This window comes from Porcisia hertigi, chromosome 36 (genome assembly GCF_017918235.1).
Source record: "Porcisia hertigi strain C119 chromosome 36, whole genome shotgun sequence".
NCBI classification, from domain to species: Eukaryota; Euglenozoa; class Kinetoplastea; order Trypanosomatida; family Trypanosomatidae; genus Porcisia; species Porcisia hertigi.
In genome coordinates, this window is record NC_090595.1 from 3,023,113 (window position 1) to 3,044,776 (window position 21,664).

Genomic DNA, 21,664 nt, shown 5'->3' on the forward strand with positions numbered 1-21,664 from the left:
GGGGTGGGGCCCCCGCCTAAACGCGGGCGGTGGCCGGGGGGCAGGGTGGTGGTGGTTTCGGGGGGGGGGGGAAGAAAACCGCCCCCCCCCAAAAAAAAAAACTCAAAGCGTTTCTTTCTGTACATCAATGGAACCGACAAACGTACGCCGGGAGGGTTGGGACAGAGGGGGGGGGGGTCGTCGTCGTCATCGGCAACAAGAAAGGGGGAGCACCTAGCCGACTCCAAGACGCAAGGGGTCCTGGTGAATGACGGGGTTGCGTGCTGCAGGGATGTATATGGGTTCGTCTTCGGCATCCTGCGGAGCCGCCGCGTCGCTGGGAGTTGTGTGGGCAACAAAGTACGCTGTTGGTCGCGTTACCGGACCGTTGCAACGCCGAGCCTCCCGTTGCGCCTCGCGCATGTCGCCGTAGTACGCAAATTGCTCTTGCCTCTCGGCAGCGGCCCTGGCGCGCTGCGCGTCGCGGACTTCCTCTTCGGCCGCTATGCCGCCCGTTGCAAAGGCCTCAGCACGCGCCCGCTCGTCGTCAAAGACAGGGTACTCGTCGAGAAACCGCAATGCAGGGAACGAGGCAATCCAGCGCTTGCGGTAGTGCACTGTGTGTCGACACAACTCATTCCCATGAAGCAGCAAAGTTCGCAGCGTGGCGCGGTGACGGCGCAGGCACCCACTGGTCTTCTCCTCGTCCTCGATACGGTTGTACGACACGTCGAGAGAAATCAAGCTGGAAAGTCCCTGCACGCCGTCGAGGCGTTGAAGATTGTTGTGTCCCGCCAGAAGCGTCTGTAGCTGCGGTGCCGCCTCGTCGAGGGCGTTGAGTGTTACAATCTGGTTCTGGGCAACGTCCAACGTGCGCAAGGTCGGCAAGTAGGGCAGCGAGTCGAGACGAGAGAGCGTGTTGCAGGACAGGTACAGAGAGTCGAGGCGGGTAAGCGCGGCGAGTCCGGAAAGATCACTTAGGGCGTTGTGGTCAAGATAGAGCACGACACAGCCGGTAAAGGCTGAGAGGCCGTTGAGCTCGGCGAAACCAAGGTGCTGCAGGTAGAGTTTTTCGTTGAGCTCTGGTGTCCAATACCCCTGCTGTTTCCTGCACTCCTGGATAATACGCGCCTCCGACATCATGGGCGCGCCAGTGCCATCATCGGCACCGTGGCGAACCTCCATTTTGTTGGCTCGCCGGGCCAGCAGGGACTTTCTTCCCCGAAGGATGGTGGTAAAAAAAAAAAAACACTTGGGCGCTGAGGGAGACAGAGAAAACCAAAGAGCAAAGACTTGTGATGAAGAATAGGGAAGCATTCAAAGAAAGCAGGAGCTCCATCGTTGGTCATCGTGTGATGCACCACAGTGAACCTACAGAAGTGAATTGATCGGGAAGAGCAACACCTCCTCCCCTTCCCCCCCCCCTCCGAATCACACCCGTCGGTGTCGTTTCGCATGGTCAAGGGCAGTCGCTGCGCACACACCTCCTCGCAACGTTGTTTACCATCCGTTGTGATCCTTGGTTGTGCACACCACCACCAAAAAAAAAAGCGGAGAGCAGAGGAGGTGTACGTGTGTGTGTGTGTGACGTGCATCCTGCATATATGTTCCGTTCTTTTTTTTTCTCTCTCTCTTACTCGTGCGATTAAGGAAGCGCACCCTATTGGTCGCCGCGAAAACGTAGGGGAGACCTGCCACAGGCTACCCCGACTGGCTCCTGATCTGCTCCAACAATGAGGCCTTGCGCACCTGAAGTCCCTTCATCGCAGCCTGCAGCAGCTGACTCATCGTCGGCGTCTCACACGCGCCCTGGTGGCAGCAGTAGTACACACCACCGAGAGAAAGGCCGCTGCACACCATCACGCTGGCCTTCATCATCGCGGCTTCCTCTCGCGTGGGGTCCACAACGATCATGCCATCGTGCCGCAGCGCAGCACCGCACGCTGAGAAGGTGTCGTACATCTCCACACCACCTGCGGCGAGGGCGGCGCATAAGGCAGTGGTAGCGGCATCCCAGACAGCGCCATCGTCATGGAGCACTTCAATCAGGACCTCCAGCAGCAGTTGTGGGATGCGCTCCAGCAACACGACTTGCTCTGCAACTCCCTCGAGGGCGAGAGCCATGTCACCGTCACCAGAGGTGTCGAGGTTGGGCGAGGTCGCCGAGGTACGGTGGACTTGGCAGCTCACGCGCCCGCGCGTCCCGCGGTATTCCTGAACCAGCTGCTGCGGTGGGCGAACCCCACACAGGACGCGCGTCTGGCCAATCTCTACACAGGCGCTGCTGTGGCAGTTGGCCAGAACATTGGTTACAACGTGAATAGCACGCACCGCCCCTAGTGCCTCACGACCGTCTGCCCGCTTCATATGTGCGGCCGTAGTGTGACGGTTCGAAAACTGATGAAGAAAAGAGAAGCTTGACTTCTTTGCTAGTGCGTGTATGTCGATAAGTGGGCGCCCATGGCGGAGGAAAAAGTAGTAGGGGGGGGGAGGGACGAGGAGAGCTTCAAGTAAGCGCCGTAGCAAGAAAAAGAGTGCGTGTAACAGGAGGCACCAAGTGCTTCAACACGGCCGTCCATGGGGATGTGAAAGAGGAGTACCCTTGCCTGCAAGGCGCTTCTGTGGACTCCCGTGGACGCATGCCGGAACGCACTGAAGGACGACGCGGAAAAAAAAAAGTGTGGTTACACTGGTAATGAAGAGGAAAACACCAACAACAGGGACAAAATCACCAAGGAGGGTTTCATGACGCCAAACCCCAGAAGCTACGCGAAGTCAATGCGACCGCGTATGACGATAGAATGGCGGCCCTAGCGCGCTACGGCTCCCCGAACAGTTCCAGAATCTCACTGTCGGTGAGGGCATCGACGCTGAGGAGCTTGTCTTCCAAAGTTGTCAGCGCTCCCGGTACAGCGCCCTGCACGCCACTGAGTGTCCCAGATAGTCGCTGAGACGGCGGAGGTGCCGACTTGCCCGTCTCGGCTCTCGCCCCGCTCGGTCCAGCTTCGTGAGCAGCCCCTATCGGTGCAGATTTCCTTGTGCTCGGCGTGCTGGTGTCGCTCAGTTGAGAGCAGGACGCCGTTGTTGGCCACGCCAGATATGACTTGAGCACAGAATAAAAGTTTTCGTCGCGGTCTATGTTCACCTTCGTCTGACGTACTCGGCGCTGCATGCGAGCGATGTCGATGGTCGTTGCCGCTGGCCGGATGACTGCCGCGGCCGGGGGCGCGGTGTGGTCCTGATGCCCAACCGGTGTGCCAGCGGGGCCGCTAATCGCGGAGGACCACACGGCGGAAGTCCCAACATCCCCGCCCCGAGCCCGCTCTCCCGATTTTCCAGACAAGAGCCGCTCCTGCATGCACACCCAGCATCCCTGATGAGACCCCATCGCCTGCACTGCGCAGATCGTGTGGAAAGCGTGCCCACACGTGTACACGGAAACTGCCGCGAGTGCGCCACCAGCAGCAGCCTCATTAGTTCCTCCCCCAGCATCCAGCGACGGGGGCGGCTGACTCAAATAAGTATGACAAAATGCACAGCAGTCCGACTGTGGGGCGACGCCCGCGTTCAACCTCAGATAGTGTTCGCGTCCCAGCCGCATCGCGTCACTCTTTATTATTTGTTCGCACAGACGATTCGCCTTGAGGTCGAAACTGAAAGATGCCATCAGGTCCAACACAATCGGTCTGAGGGTCCAGAAAGTTCCTTTTCGATTGTCGCAAAATAGTTTGTTCGCAACGACCGATATGTCCACGAAGCGCATCATTGATTGCAAAATGCTGCATGCGTACTGGGTGTAGACCGCGACAAGCACATCGATGCAACGTCTTTCCTCACTGCGAAGGCGTGTCGTCAAGTCCTCCAGGTGCTGCGGTGGCCCCGTAGCAGAGGATGTGAGTGCCAGCGTTGCAGCGGCAGCGTCAGCGTCATGATGGGACGTGAGGGCGAGGCAGACCGCAACGTGCAGTCTACGGCTCATCCCTGCGGGGTCGATTCCTGAGGAAGGCTGAGCTGGTGCTGCAGATCCGCCGGGTACGGCGAACTCGTCGTTTTGGATCCTCAATGCGCACAAGCGATGGCGCGGCACCATGAAAACATCGAGGAGTCGAAACCAATACTCCGGGTGTTGCACGGGTTCGACGGGGACGCCGTGTTTAGCCGCAGCAGGCGTGCACGACGACGTGCCAGCAGGTGTGGGGGGGGTGACGCCCGCAGCCAACGACCCACCAGCGAGACCATTCACCTCATACTTGCTGCACAGCTCTTTTCCAATCTCGACAAAGCGCCATAGCTCAGTGGCGGACCTCAAAGCAGGGAGGTCGAAGGGCAGCGGTAGGTCACCAGTGACAGAAGAAGAGACACCCTTCCCCGTATGCGGTTTTGCCGCTTCGCCGGTGTGAGTAGCAGCTGTAGTTGTCAACACGGGCACAGACTCGACACATTCTTGATCGCCCCCCGCCTCAGTCGTTGTTCGCGCACCTGCGCTCAGATACGTCATCACCTCTTCACTAAGGGCACTGAGTCGCTCCCGCATGGCGGCCAGCATCACCTTCATGGCCTCATCGATCATCGCCACCTTTTCTAGCAAGTATACAGTCGCGTCGGCGATGCCGTGCTTGCGCACGGCACGTAGCGCCAGCTGCATGTCGTATGTAACTCGATTGCCTTTTTGACGTAGGTAGGTGTATACGGTGTCAGGCGCGTGCGCACAAAGTAGCTCAATGTACGTATTCTGCAAGCTCATGTCGTTTGCCACTGTCTGGCACCCATGGGTCATCAGTTCATGAAGGTAGTCCAAAAAGGCGGCGCTCGACCCACGAAGCAGCCTCATCACCTCGCTGTGGTTCGAGGGCAGGTAGTCAAATATGAACTGTGCGAGTGCAGTCGCGTCGATGCGGGCGAGCACTTCCACCCGACTCATCACCGCTCGCTGGAGCGCCTTGATGGCAGCGTCAGCAGGAGTTGTCTCTGTAGCGGTAATGCCGATCGAGGAACGCGAGGTTTCCTTGCTGTGGAGTCGCTCGCCAAGGTCGCCTAAGCTACCTTCCACGTCAGATGTGGCCAAGTCGCCTGCCAGCGGCAAGGGCTCCTTGGTGCCTGCTGCGCCGGTGCGGAAGCGAGCGCTGTCAAACACGCTGCTCCCTGAGCGTTGACACGCACTCAATTCTTGCTGGGAGACATTCATTCGTTGAGCCCTCACGCTTTGTAAGCGCTGCATCTCGCCACGGAGCATAGCGAAGACGTCGTATTGCAGCTGCGCATCCACGCGGTTCTGCTTAGGGTCGGTGTAACATGCAATCGCCTCTGTATATCGCTGCTCCACACAAAAGACGGCGGCTAGGCAGCGCGTCATCTGCAGCCGCGTGAAGTCAGACTGAAAAACGGACACAAGGTGTCTCGGAACCACATCGGGGGCTAGGACACGGAGCAGGTGCTCCTGCAACTGTCGCCGCTCCTCCGCTGTCTCGGCGCTTTGAAATGCAAACAGAGCGTCTTGAATCACCAGGTCAACCCATACATCTAGTCGGACAGAAGGCCGGCTTGATTGACCGTTCACCAGTTCTTCAGCGTCCGTGGAGAGAAAAAGCTCATTGAAAATTGCCGCACCGGCGAGGAACGTGTGGACAGTGATGTAAGGCGGGAAGGGGCGCTGCGCCAGCTCAGTCGCCTTCAGCGTCCGTAGTGCGGGCAAGCGAACCAATGCTTCATCATCAACACGGAAGATATCCAGTGGCCCCTGCTGTTGACCGCTTGACGACAGAAAATCGCTCTCCGTTGCGTCACGCGGCCGGGTGCGCGAGCCCCCTGTCAAGATGAAATACATACTTGACACGAACTGGGTGCGAGAAAGCCCACCCGCGCCACCCCAAGGACTACACGGACCTTCATCGGAGAGCGCAAAAAGAAGAACACGGATGGCGTGCTCCGGTCGCCGTCGCAAGAAGCGGAGTAGATTATGATCCTCGATACTACGTACATTGCCCGTATCGCTGCGACTAGTGCTCAAGGTCGTCAAGAGAAGGTACTCGAGAAGTGCTTTCTTGGCAGGTCTCTGTTCGCTGGCGGCAAGATCAGCACCTGGTAGCAGGCTACCACCCTTCAAGGTACACTCTACAAGGTCCACCGCCACCGAGGCGTCGTCGCGGGAGTCGAAGAGACCTGAGCACTTGACAACCTGGGGCGCCCACTTCTCTCCCCCACTGATGTTCGCGCAAAAAGCAGTGTCTGCCTTCTCTTCCTCGTCCATTGCGTACGCGAGGGCATCCACGTAGCGCTGCTGCCGCAACGACAAGATCAATACAGTCAGGCGCACCAGGCCGTGCTCTTCGGCGAGACGCAGTAAAGTAGGGAGGTCCGTATCGAGGTACATGAGGGCCAGCTCCGCACGTTCCTTGCCGCTTCTCCTCGATGCCGAATCGACATCGTGCCTTACCTCAGACATGCTCCTTCGCGCCTCGTTTCCGCTTCCGGCTGACCGCCGTCGCAGCCCCAACGCCCTTTCCACCGCATACAGCTGACCATCATCGAGAAACAGGTGAACAAACTGCTCAATCAGCGGTTCTGGCATGTAGGTGACGAGACCGCATCGCATGCAGTGTTCCAGCACACACAACAGATGCGAAAGCAGCCCCCGTTGCTGAAGCGCGTGGACGACCGGCCCGTACAGCAAGCTTAACCCATCGACGGCACTGCAATACGATATAATCTGTTGCAGTAGATCAAATAGAGATCCAGCCCCGCTGCTAGGGTCAATGCCTCCGGCCAAGTCTTTCGACTGTCCATCGCTGCGCTTCTCTGTGACCTCGCTGACAGGGAACGAAGGGAAACTATTTTTCACATAAGCAACAAGAATGAGCTCTATGAACTGATGCAGCTCGCAACGGCGCCGCGCCGCGTTGCTGCTAAGCCCAACAGTGGAGAGCGCCACCTCCTCGGCAAACCCTTTTGCAAGATCCAGAGCCTCGGTGAACCTGTGCCCCGCCAGCAGTGAGGACAAACGCTCTCTCCATGAACGTAACGCGATGCCGTAGGCGCGCCCTTTGCCCATGAGCAACGCCGTGGATCGGCTCGTCGCAGCGCACCCGTTGTACACGACACCGCAGAAAGGACTAGAGAAGCTGAGATACTCGAAAGAGCTCAAGCGGTGCCGCTCCACTATGGCCGCCACCGAAGCATCCATGAGTTGAGCACTGCTATTTTCGTCGCACAACAGCACGTTGCATCCTGCCAGGGGAACCATCTGCAAGAGCGGCGCTGGTACACGGATCAGGGCAAGCCGCACCAGCCCTTCTACCATCGGATCCGCGAGTATGGCCTTCCTGCGGGTATGTGACTCTGGGACGCGTAGATTGATCAGTAGAAGCTCCACTTCAGTGTTCCATGAAACGCACAGCAGCACCCGCGGCGTCGTCGTCTCTGTCTCTGTCACAACAAAGCGAACCAGCTCGTTTCCACGCGCAGACGAGGGCCGGTGGCTGTGATGCGCAAGATCAGTGATGGCGCTCTGCGAACCGGCCTCCACAAGGTACACCAGAACAGCGTCACTGCGCACCGTTGCTACAAAGTGTTTACCAGCGATGGTGGACCACATCGTCGACGATAACCCCGCCTCTGCCGCCGTTGCCGGCGAAAGCGGTGGTGGCGCGCAGAGCCACGGCACACCGGAGTCGACGCCTTTGTCTGCTCCGCTACTGAGGAGCAGATGCTCCTTCACAACTGACAGATGGGTCATATAGAAGCAGCTAGGACACGGCAGCGTATCCATGTCGCTAATCGGCGCTGTCGCTGAAGCAGGGGTAATGGAGACGGCCCGCAGCGTGTACTTCGTCATCACTTTGCAGAAGCGATAGAGTTTCACGGCACCGCTGCTGTCCAAGACGAGAATGTGCGTCGGATCACGATGCAGGTGCACCACACGCAGCAGCGGCACCTTGCTTTCGTCTGATACGATTCGCAGCGGGGCAAGGGTATGCAAGGACCAGAGAATAAAGATGCCTCTTGCGTGGCCCGTGGCCGCTGTTGACTTTTCGCCACTGTCATCCCCGTCATCACGTGAAGCGGTACAAGTGCAGAGTGACAGAGATACGACGGCGCCACGCACGTTCACCGCGCTTGCCTCCACTGAACCGCAGATACCTAGCACAGCCCATCGGTGATCGAATAGGATGACGACGCCGAGTGTCGTGCCCATGGCACAGCTGAGCGACTGTGACCGAGTAACCGCCACCGATGAAACGCCCCTCGAACGCACATACGGTATGATGCCGGTGTTGACCGACTCTGCGAGGGCAACACAGGTAGGTGTCCCTGCCGTTTCGCGCAGGGAAGCCAGTTTGTGGCGAAGCGTCATCTGCTCGTGGATGTGCAGCACCAGCTCGTCTCGTGGCGTTTCGGACAGCACCGTCGAGGTAGCAAACCGCTTCGCTTGCTCCAAGACTACGTCCACCTCATCCAAGCCCTCATTTCTGATCCCACGGATGTCGGCGACCGTAACCGCAGCCCCGGTGTCGGCCACAGACACCGTTTCACTCATGAAATCACCACTGATGCTGGACTGCTGGCCGTCCAGGGCGGCTAAAATGGTGTCGAGGATGATCCCCTCCTCTTCTTTCACCATTTCCACTTTGGGGGGCGTCGGTGCGGAGACGATGCGCCTTGGCGCTGACAAGCTAGCACAGTCTCCCCTTTGAATCCCTAGATGGTGTGACGAAGTAGTCTGTGAAGTGGTAACAGGCTCACTCGCGGACACCTGCCGGGACGTAGAAAGGGCACAAGGAAATGGGGTGGGAGTGACTGCCAGTGACTGGGTGCCTGCCTGATTGTTCTCCAATAGACTCTCGGCTTCGTCACTCCTTTCCCCCCCTGCGCCGTCGGCGCACCGCTCCCTGTGGGCGGCACTGGTGATGAAGGGGGTAGTGCCAGCTGTGAGGTTAACCAGCTCCTGCAGCAACAGCGCTTCCTCATCAGCCCCCAAAGCGTAGGAGCTTCCATGGCGTGAAATAGGACCGGAGGTGAAGGACGTGTTGGCAAGTGGTCCATCACTGTTGTGGATTGAAGGCTGAGGGGACCCTGTCAAGTTCGCAAATGGATCGAGGGGAGGCAAACGCTTTAGTGCGTTCTCGACGAGGGACCTTTCTTCTTGCCCACATGCATCTTTGCCCCCAACAACGCAGTGGGTTTCGCCCCGAGTCTTGGGGAGGGGCTCGAACGTCGGGGTGACCAGGGAAGGTCGGCATTCCCCTTGGTGGGGGCGAGGCCGTCGCTGAGCCCCCCTATCGCCAGAGACGTCCATGTTGAGAATGCCGCTCCCAAAAACTGCAGGGCACGTTTCGGAGGGCGCAAAAAAAAAAAAACGAGAGCGGCGTTGAATGTGTTACATGAAGCGGAACGAAGCAATGGTGGTGGTGTGGGGAGGGGAGGGGAGGAAAAAGGCTTATGGGCAACACACAAGACGCGAGATGCACGTCGTTGTCGAGACGCAAGTATACCAGGGCGTACTTGAGACGCAGCCGCTACCCTCCCTCTCCCCCAAGCGCCTTATGTAAGTGGTGTACGCTGGAAAACGCAGCTGAGCGGTGCAAGTACAATGTGCAGTGATATTATTCCTGACACCCCCCCACACACACAGAGGGTCTATCAATAAGCATATGGATGTGTGCGTGTCTCTTTTTCACGAGGGTGTCTAGCCATAATTTGTTTGTTCAAAGGGTCGAAAATGTAGAAGGGGGCTTTATAGACTCTCCTAGAAGATACAACCGGGTCATATTAAAAGTAGCCATCGAGGCAAATCCTTCGCTTCCTACATGGGTGTTTCTCCTGGCGTGTGTTGCAGTGCGCAACTGTGGAATAATGGGAGCCCGTTTGCTGCGTTCGGACTTGATCGCTGTGCCTCCTTCCTCCCCCCTCCCTGGAGAGAATACACCGCACACAAGACCCCTTTGAGGTCACTCGTCGGAGTGAGGCGCTTGACTATTCGGAATGCAGCTGGAAACCTTGTGTTTCCTTGGCGATTTGAAGTGTTATCATCGTTGGTTTGTTTGCTCTCAAAAAACAAACAAAATCTAAAAAAAATGGATGCTACGCGTACATGGCAAGAAGAAAGGAATGAGAGTGGGGAGACACAGACGGAATGCACGGTCATACAGGCCACACACAGGTGACCAAACACCATTCACAACACTAGAAATCAACGACACAGGGCAAGCAAGCAAAAGCCTCACACCGTCAGGAAAAAAGATTAATGGTGAGGGGAGAGGTGGGGTTGGGGTACATCGACAATCCGACAAGTACAGGGAAAACCGAAGTAGTCGGGAAAGGGTGAAGCAGGGAAGATATGAAGCCCCCATACCGACACAAACGCAAAATCAGATGAATAGTGCCTGTGTGCTTCACTCTCTCTCCCACTGGTTGGAATTGTACATGGGTGGGGAGGGGGAGGGGGAGGGGGAGGGAAAAAGGAGGAAAAAGCGCATCACAGCACCAGAGGACTCTGGTCACGAGAAGAAGAAAAAAAAACTAGCACGGTTCCAATGCGTGTGCACGCCAATCGGCGACGTGACAGTAGTGCACATTCATCAGAAAGGAAACAAAACGAGCTGCTGGGGGTGTGGAGATGCAGGGACTAAAGGAGATCCATATTTAGAAGCACAACAACACCCTTCAGCTGGGGCACCGGTCCCATGGCACGGCAGCTCACGCGAGAGGTGCCAGAGACGCGATGATCACCGTGTTTGTGCTCCAGACGAATCACATTCGATGCGAGCTACGCCAATGTCACCCCCCCACAGGAGTGCAAACATGATACGACCACTCGAACACTGCCTTATCCTCTCTCAGGGTAATAGAGACACATGTGCGTCTAAATTCCAGGCTCATCGAGATGCATCATGCGGAACTCCTGCTTCTTCGCGATCTGACCCATGAGGTCCTTGCGGTACTGCTGGCGGCGCTCCGCGTCCCGTAGCCGTTCTTCCTGGAGAATGAGGCGATTTGACTCAGCTGCCAACTCGTGCCGCTGGCGCGTCACCTCCTTCGGTTCATCGTAGTTGTGCTTCCGGCGGAATTCCTTGTCGCGTTCGATGCAGTCCTTCAGGTCTTTGCGGAACTGCTCTTTCTTGCGTTGCGCCGCCTCCTGCTCTTCCTTGGTGAGACGACGGTTGTGCTCCTCCAGTGCTGCCACCTCCTCGTAGTGCTTTGCAGCGGTATATTCCTTGTTCTTGACGGCCTCCCGGTGGAACTCCTCATTGTGCAGTTGGAGCGACCGTATGACGTTCTTCCGCTGACGCTCGTCCATTTCCGCGCGATGGCGGTTATTCTCACTTATGAGGGCCTCCAGCTCCCGTTCACTCGCGTTCCTCGCTTGCTGCGCCGCCTTCTTGGCAGCCAGCTCGCGCTTGTACGACTCCTTCAACCGCATCATGTACTTTCGATCCTCTTCCATCTCCTTGGCGTGAAGCTCGGCCACCATGCGGTTCTCGTCCTCGTTAATTTTACGCAGTGCCTCCGTCTGCCGGGCCTCATCCTCAGCCATCTGCTTCACAGCCGCTTCGTGAAGCGCCAGCTGCTCCTTGGCGTCGCGCTCATACAAGCGGTTGTACTCACGTTTTTTGGCAGCCTCCTCTTCCTTCTCCAGTTTGTAGGTGTTTTCTGCCGCTTGGCCTTTGCCAGAGGCCCGCATCGAACGCGGGCCACCGCCAGGGAGAGGGCGGCCATCAGCACCACACGTGGCTTTGGAGCTACCACTCCTCCTGGTCGCCTGAACCCACTCCTGTCTCTTCAGCTCCTTTTCCTCTTTCCGGAGTGTGGCCATGCGCAGGTCGTCTTCCTCCAGCTGCTTCCGCGTCGGCGCATACTGTGATACACGGAGTTGGTTCAACTCGACGAGGAAGTTACGACGCTTCATGCCAGCTGGGCCAGCTTCAACAGGTGGGAGCGGCATCTTTTGTCTGTCTGTCTGAGTAGTCGCTAATTTAAAGCGATGCCCGGATGTGTGTATGATACGTTGCGCCCAAACGGAAAGGTGGTTCGTGTAATCAACACGGCAGAAAAGATGGATGGAGTCCTTGCCGCGAAACTGTTTCTTTGTGTGTGTGTGTGTGTGGAAAAAAGGGATAGCGTTCACCCCACAATACTTTTTGAACAACGCGTATCGAGTTGTGTCGGTGTGTTTGTTGGGTCTCGTAGGAATTGGTGTAGAAATACAACAAAAAAGAGAAGAGAGAGAGAGGGGAGCGAAGCGAGGCAGTGTGGGTCATGTATCCGCGTCACATGAAAAGACATGCAAACAGGGTATGCGAGGGGCGGGGTGGGTGGGGGGAGGGGGGGGGGAGGCCACTCTTCAATCGCAAGGCCCCTCTCTAGCTGGATGCTGCCGTTGCTCACAGCGCGACCGAGAATGCCAGCTACCATGTCGGATGCTGATGTCGGGAGTCGTACGAAGAAGCGGTGCCTCGTCTGTGTCTGTCTGTCTCTTTCTCTCTCTCCGAGTGCACGAAGGAGAGACCTCGAGAACGCAAAGTTTGACCTCTGTGGGTTGTCTGCACGTGACGAAACCAAAGATAAAACGGGAAACATTTGGAAGGGAGAGAAAAAGGAAAGTCCAGAGAGCAGGAGCGCCCATCCATGTCCAACAAGGGTATGGCAAGGAGAGACCCTCAAAGAGTATTTTCAAGACAGATGCACATCTACATGTACCGTGAGCTCCACCGTGGCGCACGGTGGCGACACTTCGCGTTTTCTCCTGGCATAGACGCCGCCAACAACGAGCTCCCAGAGAAAGAGAGAGAAGAGCTGCGCGAGCTCATTGCATGTGCGACGAGATCACCGCTGCGAGCATTTCCACGTGCGCGCTGCTGTCATTCAACGCAGGAATATACCGCACTTCCTTCCACCCTATACGCTGGAAGTGGGGACAGAGGCGCTGCTCGATCGTCCACAGGGTGTTGACATCATCCACGGCGACACCCGGGCAGACAACGTACGCCCTTGGCATGAGCGTGTGCGGCAGATTGATCCGCGATGAGTCGCTCGAAGGGAGGCTTTTGCTGTCTATTGTCGAATCGCAAAGGGATTCGCTGATTTCGCGATACCTGGCCGAGGTCGGCTGAGAGCTCGTCGCCGCTCTGTGGAGCAGGTGCTTCAGGATCTTTACCAGAACTTTATCGATCCGGGGCTCCATCTGCTGCTCTCCTCCCTGGCCCAAGTACCCACCCACCACGCGACTCGGGTCCAACACATCAGAGAAGTAGTTCCCGCCGTCGATCGCACTGCATTCTGAGAGGTTGGCTTTAGGAGACGGCACACTTAGCATATCGCGAAGCTTCCCTAAAGTGCGCGTGTACTCCTGTTTGCAAGTGTCGCCAAACCGCGTGAAGCGGATCGGCACGGCTTCAAACACAACGAAGAGCCAGTCTGGTTTGCCCTGCTCGCCGATGAACCGGCGAATGTGTCTATGCCACGCCTCCACGTACGCGCTATGGTGGCTGTAGCTGCGAATGAAGTTCACGTTCGGGATGCTGCGCTGTTGTTGGAAGTAGCCGCACTGTGTCACCGCGTCCCAGACGGCGGCGGACCGCACCGAGGTGTAGTGTGGGTAAAGAGGGAGAATTATGAGGTGCTCCGTGTGCGTGCGGATCGCCTCGCCAGCCGAGTCTCGAGACTCGTCACCGTAATTTCCATACAGTCGAAGACGCTCAAGTGCAGAAGCGATGCTGCCATCGGAGTGGTAAAAGCCAACCTCTATCTGCACAGATACATCGCTGTTTGACCTCTGCAGTCGATTTTGCATCCAAAGCTCAAGACGCCGGCCAAGCAGTCGGGTCAACTGAACGGCCGACGCCACGCCGGTAGTGCTTCCCTGGCGACTCCTAGCAGCGGTGTTGCGTTCCTGCAACACGGACGACACACTGCGCGGGGTGTAGGTTGGAGGTGTGACCCACGTGCTGCGGTACGACTCCATCACCTCCAATAATCGAAATGGCAGAACATGGGCGTACAAGAGTGGCCGCCAAAGCCACATAGGCGCGAAGTCCACGAGACGCCGATTTGAGTACTGAGCCTCGAGAAAGCGCCATACATGCCAAAGAGACAGACTGTCTGGAGCCCCCTCTGTCACCAGCAAGACGCCATACCGCGTGCCTGTGTTGTAGCACGTGTTCAAAACAGAAGATGCTGAGCTGGTCTTGCCTGTATCAACGCTCATAACGCTTTTCGGCCAAGCCGGTCACAGCGCGTGGTGACACAACTCCAACACGGCCGCGACCGAGAGGCAGCTTTAAAGCAGTTCAACTTCAGGGGTTGTGGGAGGCAGGTATTTATGAGGCGAGCAACAGGCGGAGCGGGTCCACAGAGAAAAGGAAGGGGGACTGTAAAAATGGAACAAAAAAGAACGCCGCTGGTGTATAAGGGCGTGGTGTGTGTGTGTGTGTGTGTGTGTAATATATGCAGGATGTTAGCCGTTTCGCTACAAAGCAAACAAAATGAAATACATTCAGAGAGGAGCACAGACAGAGAAGAGGACGGGAAAGGGGGAGGGGCAATTTAATGATAAGGGTGGAGATGTGACGTTTCTTCTCCGCGATGCGTCCAAATCGTTTGAGAAAGCGAGTAACAAAAAAAGAAAGTATCGAAATGGATGCCCTGGAAAGGGAAAAAAAAGGAGGACTCCAGACGGATGATGTCAGTCAGATATTCACGCGTCCTCGGCCAGAGACAACAACACAAAAAGAAAGTGGAAGGAGAGAAAGGAGAAACAGGCGTACAGGATAGCCAAGCGTCAAAAGACAGAGCACAGGGCGTGTGATCCTTACATGCGATAAACTGAGAATGAACGATACCAACGGCGCGCCCGGATGAGGAGAGGGGAATCACGCTTCGAGTAAGTGGTAAAAGCCGATTAGTATATTGGGGACTGAGTGAGCGTGGCCTTCGCAGTGTAAAAAGATCGTGTGCAGCGCTTGTGAGAGCAGCGCGTACAGTCAAGAGAAAGAGAAAAGAAGATTGAGTGATCGGATGGTCGCAGAGTCGAAATTGCATCCAGCCCCGCACCCTCCACTGCCGGTGGCGACATTTAGAACACCCCTCCGCCGGAATACAAAAAGGTCGAGTTGAGAAAGACGACCTGCCCGACTACATGAGAGACGATCAATCCACTGTGTGTAGACATCGCTGTGGTTATTTTCTAGGCGTATCTGTGTGTGTGTGTGTGTGTTTTTTGTGTGTGTGGGGGGGGATTCGAAAAAAAAAAACGGCATCATCTCACGACTCGTGGTTGTCGCTGTCGTCGTCTTCTGCAAAACGTTTTGATTCTCGGGAATCGAGGGGGAGACGTGAACGAAAAACAACGCAGATGAGGCGAACCAAGCACGCCAGCAAACAGGATCACTGACGCAAGGCACAAAAAAAAATTGTACAGCGTTTCTTGTCAGATGCGCCGACGTAGGGAACACAATGATAGCGAAAAGTCGTGGGTGCTGGAGTGGGAAGTTGGGGAAGGGGGGAGCGCACAGGCGAACCTCAGTGGCATTAAAAGTCGAGGAGACCATCCAAGAGGGCGGTGAACCGGAATCGGACGAGGCAACAGAGAAAACAAACACCTGACAAAAAGAGTACGGCGAAAAACTCGCCAGGGACACAAGAGAAAGGCCGTACACAGAGAAAATCACAGCGTGCAAGGCGAGGGACGGGCGGGCGGGAAGCCGAGGCAGCGACAGAGGCGTCCGCATACCACACCGACGGGCCTCACACTACACAGCGAAGAAGAGGAGAATGCAGCGTGCTTGAATTCGAGTCTAGGGGAGAAATCATCGCAGTCAGATTTACACTGTTTAGTGCGCGCGTGTGTATGTTGGACAGCAATGATGAGTGGAATGGCGTCTAAAAACGGAAGGGAGGCTGCAACGAAAAAGCGAGCCTGGGCAAGGGAAGCAGTATGACGAAGTCGAGCGAGGGGCAGGGGGGAAAAAAAGAGGAAAGAACACATGCACGCATGCCCACTTCCATACACATGGACATTCGGCAAGAAACATGCCTAAAAATAGAGGAGATGAGCGCATACCGGAGACATGAATCGAATCGTGGGCGGGGGAAAAAAAGAAGACAGAGCGGTGGCAGGTCCCAGCGCGATTATAGCAACACAACTAGTTCCAACTGAAAAGGGGAGGAGGAGGGGGGCGGGGCGAGGCGAGGCGAGGCAAAGCGGGGTAGGAAATAGTGAGATTTATAAAAGACGTTACGATCGAAAGCGGCACCGCGGGCACGCGCACGTGTGGGGACTTCACTGATACAGTAACCACCTCCGCCACAGTGTCCTACCGTGCAGCCGGAGTCACTAACTGCCCCCCTCTCCATCACTCCAGTGTTTCCCTAGTTCCAGTCATCCCTGTTTTTGGTCTCTCTGGGTGCGGTTGCTACGGCGTACGAGAAGAGCGCGTCCGCATACATGCCATACACACAGAATACACAGGAACATAATCGAATGGATGAGGAGAAGGGGGGGGGCGAGAGAAAAGCGTTCGTAAAGACACACGATCACTAAAGCACACCCTGATACTAACACAGCTCCCTGCAAGCACACAAATAAAAAAAAAACTAAAACGATAAAGAACACTCAAACGCGCAACGACACTGTGAGGAGCAGGAGGGGAATCCGAAAAGGCGTAATTGGGGGGAGGGTGCGGCAGGACAGGATGGCAGGGGAATCAAGACCCGTTCGTGTGACGAATGGCGAATGACGATCACACAGAGAAAGAGGGGAGGGGAGGGGGGAGGGGCACCGTGTGCCTTATAGATCGGCAGTGTGTCTTTGAAGGGGAGGGCATGGTGGAAAAAATCAACCTTGTACCTGGAACGACAATGCGCAATGTCCTCTCCTCCACCCAGGCCGTCAGTGTTGAGCTGCAAGACCGTCCAAAAATGTTATCACCCTTCTCCTTCACGAGCGGACATTTGCGCCGACTAACCTCCCTCCCCTCCCCCCTTGAAGCTTCTCCAGGCGCTTTCAGGAACACATGAGTTTCAAATCCATGTTTGACAGCTCGCTGGTGTTGCGCCAAAATCGCTCCAGTGGAATTCTTTTGCAGACGGGCAAAAATAGTTCGTGAGATTGAATCTGTTGCACACTATAACCTCCGCTGACCATGGCGGCAAGCCTGCCGAACCGCCAAGTGAACCCGTTGTGCTTCTCGCAGTATCCATGCTAAAATCTGGACTGGGCGCGACATGGATCCCGCCCGGTGCTAGCGGCGCTAATATGGTGGTTTTGTAGGCGGCAGGCACCTGCTGGGGTACTTCCAGACAATGCGCGGCCCTGACGTCTTGCGTTGTTGTGCAGGATCCTTTTCCTTCACTGCTGTGGGCTTCGGTGTGATCGCGCTATCGCGTCGGTGAAGACGACGACCGCCGCCCTCCACACCACTGCCATGCCTCCTTGATTGCGCCACATTGGGGGCCTCTGTGCCCGGTGCCGCTTTACCTTTTTTCGCCCCCTCACTCGCCTGAGCTACGGCGGCACAATGCGGCACAGACGCCGGCACCTCACAGACACCTGTGGGGCTCTCACCTGCACAGGGCGCTGACGCGGGCCTCACTGAACTGTCTCTCAAGGGTGATGTAGCCGCGATTTTTTCCTGGTCCCTGCGGTCGCTCACGTCATCTCTGACGCCGATCGCGTTCGTGTCGAGGGCGGGGGTATTCACTGGACCATCAGGGACCACCTCAAAAGCGGTGATATTTTCCTCCGACAACGCCTTCGCCGACACGCACGGTGATTCATGGGTGCGAGGCTCGTTCAAGTGGTGCTTCTCTTCCTCAAATTGCGCGACGGGTGACTCCACAGCGGACGCAGATGTCGCTGTGCCTGGAGGCTGCCCCACGGAGGCATCGGGGAGCGTCTCAAATACGGCAATGTCCCCTTCGACGGCTGGCTCTGGCGTGAGGAAGTTCAGTTCGCTCTGGGCGATGTTGTTTTGCTGTTGCCCAATCTGGTGTTCGTACACGATGGTGCGTGGCGCCGTCTTGATGGTGCCAGTGCTGTACGCTATGCGTGCCATGGCCATCAGGCATGTCACGACCTGCCGGTCGCTTTTTTTGTCCACAAGGTCAGAGACTGTGAATAGCTGCGCGTCAACCAGTTTATAGCGCAATTTTGCCTCTTTAAGGAAGATGTCCACATTGTCGCGGACAAAGAAGCCGGATGTGCGTTTGGGCAGCTTCAGGTCCTCGTCCGCTACGGGGGGATCTTCCATCTTCTGTAACAGCACGTGAAGCAGGACTCCAGAGCGTAGGGCATCAATGAAGTTGGTCACTGACAACAAACTGGGTTTGTACATGTCCCCGACTATCTTCAGAAGCCACTCGCGCACCTCCTCGCCCATGATCTCGTCGAGGGCTTCACGTGTTGGTGCGACGCCCATCTGACTAGACGGCCTGGCGAAGAGAAGTGACGATGCGGGCGTCCTTTGCAACATAGCATCGCTGTCTTCTGGGAGCGCGATGCTCGTCATATTGGCCTCATTTACTTTGATGTATCCCATCGGCCTGTTCGCGCGCGCTGCCTCGATTTGCTCCTCAGTGACGTTGCTCTCTGGGTTTGAAGGGCTGTTGGGCGAGGCCACCAGAAGACGCCTGTTGAGGTGATGTACGCCGTACTTGCGCTCCAGCGAGCGCACCGCGTCCATCTCTGTGAGCCCCCTCATCTCGCTTTGCCGGATGACGCTCTCGATATCCGCGTCAGTGGCGCTGGGGACAGCCGTGCGCAGTCGCCTCTCCACGGCCTCACGCTGAGGCAGCTTCTTGACTTTGAGGAGCTGGTACAGCTCCTCGAAGAGCTCGGCAGGGGTCTGGCCCGCCTTCTCCGCGAGCGCGACGGTTTCATCAACCTTGTCGACCTTGGAAAAGTCATAGATGCGAAAGATGTCCTCGAGATCCCGCTTGTCTTGCTCGGTGAAGTGCGCCGTCATGACGAACAAACCACTGCGACCAGAGCGAGAACAGGTGAAGGTGATGGGTAAGGGGGGGGAGGGGGGGGGAGGGGAGGGGCACGGATGAACGCGCAGAATCGACAGGCTTCTTATCTCAATACACTCAAAGAGAAGCGGGTGACTACGATACTCGCCACTTGCAATGGGGCGTGTACCTGATTTTTTTTTAGTTGGGGGTTGCGCAGAAGAAGAGGGGAGGGGGAAAACAGAAAAGACAAGGAAAGAGGCGGTGGAGGTAGAGTGCAGGTTCCGTGGAAAAAAGCAAAGCCACACAAAGAAGTGAAAAAAGGGGGGAGGGGGGAAAGTGGGGGAGCGGCAGGCAGCCTGGCAGACAAGTTCCCCTTCAAAGAAGTTTCCTGGAAGACGTCTAGCTTAATGTTAATAATAATAGAGGTGCGCGTGGCGTCGCCTGTGTGTAGGAGGAGGAGGCGAAGAAGTGTAGTGGAAGAGAGGAGGGATCCCGGTATACCTCCCACTGAACGTGTCACCACGCTGCACTTGACGGTATGTTTGATGTCGCGACGTCTTGGTGTCTCAGGTGGTCTCTTTTTCATGCTCCCTCGATTATGCAAGGTGCGTCAGTCACTGCTCTTCGCCGACGAGGAAGCATCCATCTTCCTTACAAACAGCAAGCAGGAACAGGAAACCAAAAGAAAAAAAGGGGCAAAAGAAGCCATCGAACGCTCCCCAAAGAACGGAAGAGGTACCTTACAACAGTACACCGTTTGTTCTTCACTCCTCGGACACGGACCTTTTCACTCCTGAGCTATTATGGACGCAATATCGTAGTACGGGGCGCATGCCGCTGGTGCATGAACACCCTTCTCAGTAATGAGACCACCGGTGATGAGCCCACCCGGCGTAATGTCGAAGACGGGATTCCAAATGGAGAGCTGTGGCCCATCTGCCACGACGCGCTGCTTTGTGGCCATGTTTGTCGTTATTTCCGTTGTCTCACGCTCCTCGATCTTGACGTAGTCGCCACTCGCAGTCTTCGCGTCAAGCGTCGTCGTGGGGGCGGCCACGTAGAACTTCACGCCGTGAAATTTTGCCGACACGGCCAAGTTGTACGTCCCGATTTTGTTCGCCGTATCACCGTTCTGGCAAATGCGGTCAGCTCCCACAATGACGGCGTCAATCTTGCGGCTTTTCATCAGTGACGAGGCTGCCCCGTCGCAGATGAGAGTGCACGGGATGCCTTCCTGTACGCACTCGTACACCGTGAGCCGAGCCCCTTGGTTCCACGGCCGTGTCTCACACACGTACACCTGCTCCAACATGTCGCTGTAGAAGAGTTGGCGTACGACGCCGAGTGCTGTGCCGTAGCGCGACGTCGCCAGTGCGCCTGTGTTGCAGATTGTGAGAATGTTTACCCTATCATGACCTTCAGCCTTGGCAGCGGCTGAAATATGAGCAGCGCCGTGTTGCATGATGCCCTCGTTGAAGGCTACGTCCTCCGCATACACCGCCTCGGCCAACGCAACGAAAGCTTGGGCAACCTCGGCGGCCTCTTTGCTCACGTCAAGCTCATTCACCTGCGCCTTGAGATTGTGCAGACAGTTAAAGAGGTTCACGGCGGTCGGCCTGCTCGTCATCACGTAGTCACAGCTCTGGATCAAAAAATCCTGCACCTCGCTGCCGCTCTTGAGGTCGCCGTCGATAACTCTCTTCTGAGTCGCCACAGCGATGCCAAGCGCGGCGCTGACAGCGATCGCTGGCGCACCACGCACCCGCATCTCCTTTATGGCCGACCAAATATCCTCCACAGTGAGGACATCGTCGAAGACAGTCTCGAGAGGCACCTTGCGCTGATCCAGGAGACGTAAAGAGCCGCGGGTATACTTGATGGACTCTAGCGTGGCGTGATGCGGCTTCGACATTATTATAGAGTAGATCACGACGGAAGAGAAGACAAGTCGAGGATGATGATAAGGAAGCGAGAATGTTACACTGTCTCGCGAAGAGGTGAAGAGAGGAGGTCGTTACGTTTTCTGTGTGTGCGTGCGTGTGTGTGTGTGTGTGTCAGCAAACGTGTCTGTCTGTATATTTGTGTGCGTGTGCGCCTTCGTGAGCGGTTGGCATGTGGGGATCTTCTCTGGCAGCTCGGCGGGGGAAAGGGAAAAAAGGAGAAAGACCTTTACAGCGTGGTAGATTGTCAGACGCCAGAGCATTGAAATGTGGACGGGACGGGGGTGCACACACACACGTAGCTGCGCAACGATAACACACAGGTGTGTCGCGAAGTAAACATCAGGGGCATCTCTGGGAATCCCCCTAGGAGTTTCGACGCTGCAGTGCACTCCCAATACTCGGAAAAAAGATCCCAAATGTTCTTTGTGTGAGTCCCGAAAATGCCAATTAAGCACCCCTTCTCTTCGTCCGCTCTTTACCCCCCCTCCCCCCCCCCTCCCCACCTCCTCCTCCTCCTCAGGGCGTTGCCACCTTTTACGCTTCTCGTGTAAAGGCGCGACCTGAAGCAACAGAGAAAGACGGGGGAGGGGGAGGCACGAGTGCTAGTGTGCTAAAGGGACTTGGACATCTGATCAAGGCCGAGTGGGGGAGGCCACACAGGAGAGCTACACACACAACCAAAAATATTTACGCGTTTTTTTTCGTCGTGTTTCTTTTCCGTGAGCCTCTCCCCTTCGCCGATAGCAGGACGATCATTCGCGGCCAATGAGCGCGAGAGCAACAACTTGGGCAGAGGG

General features: G+C 56.5%; 7 protein-coding genes across 7 annotated transcripts; all 7 read right to left on the reverse strand.

Annotated features, from left to right (window-relative positions):
* Positions 1 to 213: 213 nt before the first annotated feature.
* On the reverse strand, positions 214 to 1,164 carry JKF63_00764 (uncharacterized protein; the record flags this gene model as incomplete). The annotated part of the gene is made up of 1 exon (XM_067896813.1): positions 214 to 1,164. One exon carries the CDS (start codon positions 1,162 to 1,164, stop codon positions 214 to 216), a length of 951 nt encoding a protein of 316 aa, XP_067752970.1.
* Positions 1,165 to 1,680: 516 nt separating this feature from the next.
* JKF63_00765 (uncharacterized protein) lies at positions 1,681 to 2,346 on the reverse strand (the record flags this gene model as incomplete). Its single annotated transcript, XM_067896814.1, has 1 exon — positions 1,681 to 2,346. One exon carries the CDS (start codon positions 2,344 to 2,346, stop codon positions 1,681 to 1,683), a length of 666 nt encoding a protein of 221 aa, XP_067752971.1.
* Positions 2,347 to 2,797: 451 nt separating this feature from the next.
* On the reverse strand, positions 2,798 to 9,271 carry JKF63_00766 (uncharacterized protein; the record flags this gene model as incomplete). Its single annotated transcript, XM_067896815.1, has 1 exon — positions 2,798 to 9,271. The coding sequence occupies one exon, from the start codon at positions 9,269 to 9,271 to the stop codon at positions 2,798 to 2,800; it is 6,474 nt and encodes a 2,157-aa protein (XP_067752972.1).
* A 1,566-nt stretch (positions 9,272 to 10,837) lies between these two features.
* On the reverse strand, positions 10,838 to 11,917 carry JKF63_00767 (uncharacterized protein; the record flags this gene model as incomplete). Its single annotated transcript, XM_067896816.1, has 1 exon — positions 10,838 to 11,917. One exon carries the CDS (start codon positions 11,915 to 11,917, stop codon positions 10,838 to 10,840), a length of 1,080 nt encoding a protein of 359 aa, XP_067752973.1.
* Positions 11,918 to 12,778: 861 nt separating this feature from the next.
* Positions 12,779 to 14,179, reverse strand: JKF63_00768 (uncharacterized protein; the record flags this gene model as incomplete). The annotated part of the gene is made up of 1 exon (XM_067896817.1): positions 12,779 to 14,179. One exon carries the CDS (start codon positions 14,177 to 14,179, stop codon positions 12,779 to 12,781), a length of 1,401 nt encoding a protein of 466 aa, XP_067752974.1.
* Positions 14,180 to 17,222: 3,043 nt separating this feature from the next.
* On the reverse strand, positions 17,223 to 18,935 carry JKF63_00769 (uncharacterized protein; the record flags this gene model as incomplete). The annotated part of the gene is made up of 1 exon (XM_067896818.1): positions 17,223 to 18,935. One exon carries the CDS (start codon positions 18,933 to 18,935, stop codon positions 17,223 to 17,225), a length of 1,713 nt encoding a protein of 570 aa, XP_067752975.1.
* Positions 18,936 to 19,711: 776 nt separating this feature from the next.
* JKF63_00770 (uncharacterized protein) lies at positions 19,712 to 20,836 on the reverse strand (the record flags this gene model as incomplete). The annotated part of the gene is made up of 1 exon (XM_067896819.1): positions 19,712 to 20,836. One exon carries the CDS (start codon positions 20,834 to 20,836, stop codon positions 19,712 to 19,714), a length of 1,125 nt encoding a protein of 374 aa, XP_067752976.1.
* Between the last annotated feature and the right edge of the window lie 828 nt (positions 20,837 to 21,664).